Here is a 7,988-nt window from a genome sequence, read left to right as displayed (position 1 = left end):
GCAAACCAAAATTGGCCTCTTCTACAATTTGATGTGAAAAATGCTTTCCTACACAGAGAAATTTCAGAAGAAATTTATATGGATTCTCCACCAGGCATGACAGATTCAATTGGAATAAGGTTTGCAAATTAAAGAAGGCTCTATATGGATTAAAACAATCCCCAAGAGCATGGTTTGGAAGGTTTACCAAGTCTATGAAGGCTTTTGGTTATAGAGTAAGTAACTCTGATCACACCTTATTTTTGAAGAGAGGAAATGGAAAAATTACCAAGATGAGATGATTGTTACAAGAAATGACCAAGATGAGATTTCTAGTTTACAACAATACTTTGCATCTGAATTTTGAGATGAAACAACTTGGAAACCTTAAATATTTTTTGGGTATTGAAGTAGCTAGATCAAAACATGGTATATTCTATCCAAAGAAAATATACTATTGATTTACTATAAAAAAAACTAGGCTGCTTGGGAGTAAACCAACTAATACACCAATTGAACAAAATCATAAACTCTTTCAATGCTCAAATTCAGTAAGCATAGACAAAGGAAGATACGAAACCTATGCAGTGAATGTTGTTAGTCAACTTATGCATGACCCAAGAAAGCTTCACAAGGATGTTGTTGAAAGTATTTTAAGATATTTGAAGTCTGCTCCTAGAAAAAGAATTTTGTTCTCAAATCATGGAAACTTAAAGGTAGAAGGGTACACTGATGCACAGATTGGGCAGGTTCAAAAGATGATGGAAGATCTACCTCTGGATACTTTACTTTTGTAGGAGGGAATCTTATAACTTGGAGGAGTAAAAAACAACTTGTAGTGGCAAGATCTAGTGTTGAAGCAGAATTCAGAGGCATGACACTAGGTGTATGTGAACTTTTTTTGATTAAAAATATGCTATCAAATTTGGGATTTAAACAAAATGAAGCTATGAGTTTGTACTGTGACAATACTTCGGCTATAGCAATTGCTCATAATCCTGTGCAACATGATAGAACAAAGCATGTGGAGATTGATAGACATTTCATCAAAGAGAAGATTGAAGCTCAAATAATTTCCTTTCTTTTTGTCAAATCAGAATTGTAGTTGGATGATGTTCTCACCAAAAGAGTGTCAAGATGATTGTTTAATGAGTTTCTATTCAAGTTGGGAATGAGTGATATCTATGCACCAATTTGAGTGGGGGTGTTAAAATATGTCAAATATTCTATTAAGAGATATTAGGCAATCAAATATTGTGTTAGTTATAATTTAGATATTATTTTAATTTGTACATATTTATGCATATATATATATATATATATATATATATATTGATTTCAAGATTCAAGAACTCATAAAAATTTGAAAAAGATTTTGAAAAAGAATAAAATCCAATTCATCCGCTCTTGAATTGAGATATAAGACCTTTAATTTCTAATTGATAAAAATATTTTTATTCACATTTAATTATTAAATGAAAATCTAATCGATTTTTAATTTGTGATTTCTAAAATTATAAACATATATTATAATCATATGGAAATATGAAAGTAGAAAAAAAAAACAAACTAATGTTGTTAAACATTTAGTGCAAAATTTAATTTGAATAGTTTAATATTGATTATACGATTTGATAATTGAGAATTAAATCTCCGCATAACAAGGAACAAGAAATATAAATGAAGGAAGAAGAGGCAAAAATAATTCAAAAATACGATAATGTGGATTTTAAGGAGTTTAAATGTGGATTTTAATTAGATTTATAAATATACCTATAAAAATTTAATGTTTATAAATTTCGAAAAACAATAGAAAATGGAAGAAGACTCCAAATTTAAACAATTATGTGTTCATTTTCAAATCAACAAAAATAATATTTACAAAAATTTATGACAAAGAATTATGTAATTGTTAGATTAACCGAAAATACAAAATTAGACCAATTATGTATATTGAATATATTATACTACTGCTAAAAGAAAACGATTTAAAAACTAGGCAAAAAAACAAATTAGAGTGTTTTCAACGTATAATAATATCTGAGGAAAATATCTCAAGAAAACAACATGCATTAATATTATATGATGAGGAAAATGCGAAACAATGTCAGACATATATAATGATCCAATTTATTTTAACTATGTCCTCAACTTTAAAGATCAACTACTTTTTCATAGGAAATTTATCTAAGAGGTTTATGGTGAATGACATTAAAGAATTTGCATGAGAGGTTGGACAAACTCAAAAGGTAGAATGGTTAGAGGAAACCTAGAAATTTAGGAAATTTCATTCAAAAAAATACAAACTTAAGCCAAGGCTAAGAAATAGAAGTTGATGAAGGACTTTTAAAAGCTCTTTCTTGATTTTCTTTCTTTAAGTCTTAGAAGGATTTTTTTTATATGTTTATATGTTGTTTTTTAGGATCTTATAAGGTTAGGAGTGTTGGGTACAAAAAAAAATCTCACATCAGAAAAATTGAGAGATGAACATGAGTTTATATACACATAAGATACATTCATTGATAAGAAGTCTTTAAGAATGGTACCAAAAACAAATTCGTGAAGACTTGACCCTTGGTGTGAGATGCGTGACCCAGCTTCCTTAGCTCGATTTGTATTTGATTTTTGGAGGAAAATTTGATGAGATTGAGGACTTCTCTTCACTTACAAATAAGAGTGTCAATACCTTCTAAAAAAACACCTTCTAGTGATGAGTCAAAACACTAGAACATCAAATCTGTTTTTAAATTCTGTTAAAATTGTTATTTCTGGTTAATACCTCTGGATATGTTTTCAGTGGGAATTTTGTGTTTCTGAAACTTTGTACAACATTGTTTAGTGTTGTTTTCTTTTATATAACATTTTTTAAAATATAATTTTCTTTTCAATTTTACAGTCCAAACGCATAAACAAAGAAAATTAAACATATTGAACCTTCAAACTCATGTAAATTAATGTAATTGCAATTGTAAAACAAACAGAAAATAAAAATAAAGAAGATAATTTCCACGGATCATACACAGAAATACTCACTTTAAAACAAACAAAAAAAAAACACAGAACACGAGAAAAATACAGAAATGCACAAACAATTAACAAAAACAGATGAAATTTCAAGGGTGTGTTCCTTATAAGAATTTAAGAACAATGAATCAACATAATTTAAAAACAAGACACAAAACACTGACATTAAATTTTCTTTTTAGATTTTTCTCTCATAATAAAGAATAAGATAAAAGAATAAATCAAACGAGAAACCTTACTCTACATACTAAATGAAATAATCTAAATACCAGAAGATACATTCTCGTGCCCGATGATTCCGATGATACAATAAAAGAGTAGGATTATCATAAACATGAATGCTGTAACGGTTCGCTCCTTTCTTTCTTCGAATATGTTATTGTACATTTGTGCTTATTTCGTTAAACACAGTTGATATTATAAGTTTGTATATATATTCCACTTTTTGACTAAACTTACCTTTGTTAGTATTTTGCATAGCTGCTTCTTCGACTCGAAATGCGACTGTTCTTAGAGAACCTTAATTAAATAAAATTAATTTTTATGTTTCAAACCTTTCTAAAGTTAGTCAAAAAGGCTACAACGAAGGTTTTAATTTTTAACATGTTTTTCAAATAAGCCCTTTCAAAAGATCTACGTGCTAAGTCTAACAACATTTTGTCTGAATTGAAACCGGAGATACCATATGCATAGGATATAATGGTTATTCAATATTTTTTATTTTAAAACAATTTAAATTATTTAATATCATGGTTATATACACATTGTTTCGGGTTGGGATTGAGATCTCTTACTCAAAGCATTCAAAGTTGTTCTAGAGACCCAGTGACCTTCTTGATAATCTTTTACTATTCAAATTGCATTATTCGCTCACTCTACTCTTTGTCCAAACTGTGTGAGAGAGTATCAGCAAAAGACACTCACAAGTCAGTGACTATACGTGATAATGTCTAATAGAAAGTGAGTAATGAGTACTCAAAATTAGTTAACTTACCTTCCTATCAAACATATATTTATATATATATATATATATATATATATATATATATATATATATATATATATATATATATATATATATATTAAAATGAGCTTACCCTTAGACTTAACCCATTTATCAATAAATGGTTAATATTTTTATTAACTGATAATTAATTGTATCTATATCAACGACTATCTTAACCTATCGGTTAAGAACTGTTAATTATTTGTTTACTAAATCCATTGACCTTACAAGTATCCATACCATACACCCAAAAATTCATACCATACACCCAAAACACACGTTATATTTAAAACCATAAACTTGAAGAAATACACAATTAATCCCTTTATACAGAAGGGATACAATCCAACAAAAACAGAGTATACATAGTTCAAATTTGTACGTACAAAAGCGGACATGGATTTTTGTCTTCTAGTCTAGTTGTTAAAATAATTGAACGTGCAATCTGAGAACACACAGGTTTCGGCACATGGTGCGTCTTTGGATCTAAATTCTTTTTGGTCAACGTGTTGCGGTATATGTAAGCTTGAATACAAGGCGTACTATTATTTCCAAAATACATTTTAAAAATATCTTCAACAGCGTACGTTCATTATTCTTATATTTTTGCATGTATTTCTTAATTCAACTGTAAAATTTTCTGAGATTATTCGCTCTCGTATTGTATCCAACTTTTGTTACTTGTCTGTTTCTGTAGAGAGAAATGACTAGAGTTTAGGATTAACTATAAAAATGAAAAAGAATTGGTTGGAGAGAAAGAATTGTTCATAAACTCTGAAGCACATCCATGACAAATATACTATTTATATTCATAATATAGAACGTCTGTATGCTGTGCTTAATTTACAGAAAAGCAAACATTTTAAATATGTTACATTCTATTTCAATATGGTCTTTTTATTAGAAAAATAAAATAAACATACTTTAATTAATCACATAAGTTAGTTGCTAAAGAGTAATTGTTTATGTTATATGTATATTGTGATATTTTGTATGGTAATGAAATTTAAAACTTCTATTCTTTTTTTTTCCTACTTGAAAGATCTATGTATAACTTCATTTTCGAACTGAATTTAGTATTGATTAAAATTCATATAATAATAACATCTATGAATGTACCATAACTTAAGATCAAATGGTCCAAGATGACAGCATTTGAATATCAAGAAAGAATTATTTTATGCGCAGAGATTAATCTTTGCAGAAAACCTAGTAGCCCTCCACTAATGTTTTTTCCTTTTTACAAGCTCAAGCATGTTATCTTAAGAATTTGAACCCTATTTGGTCATTACTAATTGACCTAATTTTTTTGTGCATGAGAGAGTTTCTCATTATCTTAATAAAACCAAAAATATAGCAGTATATCAAAATTAAAACCATTAGAAGATGAAGAGACAGAAAGAAGTTGCCTATTATGACTTGCTCTTTCTGTCAGAGCTCTAAACTAATACACAAAGCAAATAAATTAATATATCGGTGATAAAGAATCTATGGTAGGGTTTCAACCAAGTAAATTACATTAGTAATATAAATTACGATAGGGGGGAGAGAAAGCAACTGAACAGACAACTTAGTAGCGTACAAGCCTCAAAACATGACTTCCCCTTTCTTCCAGAACCCATCAGATTGGGATATGTTGCAGGAGCCTTCAGAAATTTTGTTCGAATCATTGTCAAGCAATAATGCAGTTCTTGACCCTATTCAAGATTCTCTTTCCTTCGATATGGTTGATTTCTCCACGGCACCAGCACAAGGAAATCACAACCAATTGGTGGTAAAGTGTGAAAAAGTGCAGAATAAGGAAAAGTCATACATCGGTGTGAGGAAACGGCCTTGGGGGAAATTTGCTGCAGAGATCAGAGACACAACCAGGAATGGCTCAAGGGTTTGGCTTGGAACCTTTGACAGTGCAGAGGCTGCTGCGTTAGCCTATGATCAAGCTGCATTTTCCATGAGAGGCCATAATGCCGTACTCAATTTTCCAGTAAAAACGGTGAAAGAATCTTTGCAAGAGATTCAATATAGCTTCAGCAATGGATCTTCTCCCGCACTTGCACTCAAGGAAAGGAACTTCATCCAGAGAAAACTGTCATCAAGGGCCAGAAAATATAAAGGGAAAGAGACATCAGAAGCAGCAACACCAAGTGTTGTCGTGTTAGAGGACTTGGGAGTTGACTATCTAGAACAACTTCTAAGCATGTCTGATCAAAGTGCAAGCCCTACCAACTTCAATTAAATCTGGTTGTTCACCATGTTTCTTCTTTCTTTCTATGTACGGCTCCTTTGTGGGTACTATTTGTTGTAATATTTCATCTGAGATATCTCCACTTAGAAAAAATCTAATAATATTAATTTCATAGAAAGGAAACGTAGTCACTGAATTCTTTTCTAGCCGTAGCAATTGACACTTAGAGCGTGGTTTTAGGTTGTGATGCACAATCCACAATTTTCACCACCAAACTGCAACCTTCCACAACATTTATGATTGAGAGTCATCTGGCAGTAAAGCAGTACCAGTATAAATTTTGCTGCCTATATATAGAAGTGTTTCAAATTGTGGTGCTACCCTTTTGTTGAACCTGAACTATTTCTCAGTTTTTGAGTTGATGTGTTTTCAATACATGCAATATTGTAAAGGGGCAGCAACAAATATTTTCTTTCATCCCATGTAGATTCATTCTAGGTGTAGCTTTGCAGTCCATTGTCACAATCCTTAAACATATATTCCAAAGGATTCACTGATATGCTAAAAAGGGAAAGTTTATTACATCATTGCTGCATATTGTCACTCCATTTTGAGGTTGTTTGAGGTGGAGGGAAGAGAGGAACAAAGAAGAGAAAAAAAAAAGAGACAAAAGTAGAAAAGAAAAGTCATAAATGATGTGATTCAAAAAAGAAAGAAAGAAAAGATCAAGGAGAAGTTTTGACAATTTTTTTATAACTACTTGGAACTTATAATTGGTCCGTTTTAAATATACGAATCAATAAAACAGTAACACATAATCTGTTATCAAAAAATTATAAATAAAATTATTAAAATATCATGATTCGGAAAATAAGTATGTATGTTCAGTAATCCAAATATTTGCGGCATCAAATTAAATAATTTAATTTATGGAAAAAGATAAATAATTGGCATGAACCTCAGTTGAAAAATCAAATTTGATCAAGCCCGTGAGTCTCTAATTGGTTAAAACAATTCTTTTCTAAATTTAACTTCTATAAACAAGTAGGATAAGTGGTCAAGTAATTAAGGTTTACTGAATATATTTGTAAATGATTTTTTACACTATTCATATGAGTAAAGCTAAAAAAAAATAAAAAATCAAGCCATGCAATAGCAACTCTTAATAAAGATTAAAAAATTATTTATATTTGTGATATTTTGTCTCATCACAAACATGATATAAATTCAGATGCAGATAATACTGCAGCATTTACCAACTGTTAGGAAACTTTGTTTGATTTGTCAGAATTTGTGATCAATCAAAGTATATAAAGGTTTTGAATATACCAAGAAATTGGCTTGAATTCATGCTTGAAGAAACAATCTTGTTTCAAAATGATAAACATAGTGATTTACCATCTCCACCAAAAACCTTTAACTTTGCGTACCCTAATTAATACCCTACAAAATAAGAAATTATCTACTCATTAACAATATCAAGTCAATACATTCTCATGAAACAAAAAATAACCAAGGTCCAACCTTCCCACAAAAACAAAAACGTATAACAAAAGTACAGAATGAGTGTTCACATAACTAACAAAATTCTGATCTCATCATCGAATGTTCAAATGTTTACTGTCAAAAGCAAAAGATAAAACTGCATAACATTTTTATGAAAAGAAAAAAATCTTTTGTCAAACTAAAGAAGTTTTCAAGCTTTTTATTGTAAGAGAAATAATATGAAGGTTTCAAAATGAGGTTCTGAAATAAAACTGAGTGACAACTGGCGAAGAACTCCATTAATTCAAG

The 7,988-nt window shown here is 29.8% G+C and overlaps 1 protein-coding gene across 1 annotated transcript; it reads left to right on the top strand.

Moving 5' to 3' along the window:
• Nucleotides 1-5,469: 5,469 nt before the first annotated feature.
• Nucleotides 5,470-6,382, top strand: LOC106770301 (ethylene-responsive transcription factor 1B-like). Its single transcript, XM_014656118.2, has one exon. It carries the CDS (start codon nucleotides 5,604-5,606, stop codon nucleotides 6,243-6,245), a length of 642 nt encoding a protein of 213 aa, XP_014511604.1. The 5' UTR covers nucleotides 5,470-5,603; the 3' UTR covers nucleotides 6,246-6,382.
• The last annotated feature ends 1,606 nt before the right edge of the window (nucleotides 6,383-7,988 follow it).

The sequence above is a fragment of the Vigna radiata genome, chromosome 8 (genome assembly GCF_000741045.1).
Source record: "Vigna radiata var. radiata cultivar VC1973A chromosome 8, Vradiata_ver6, whole genome shotgun sequence".
In the NCBI taxonomy this organism is placed as follows: domain Eukaryota; kingdom Viridiplantae; phylum Streptophyta; class Magnoliopsida; order Fabales; family Fabaceae; genus Vigna; species Vigna radiata.
The sequence above is the reverse complement of the archived record's forward strand: the minus strand, read 5'-3'. Positions and strand labels throughout refer to the sequence as shown.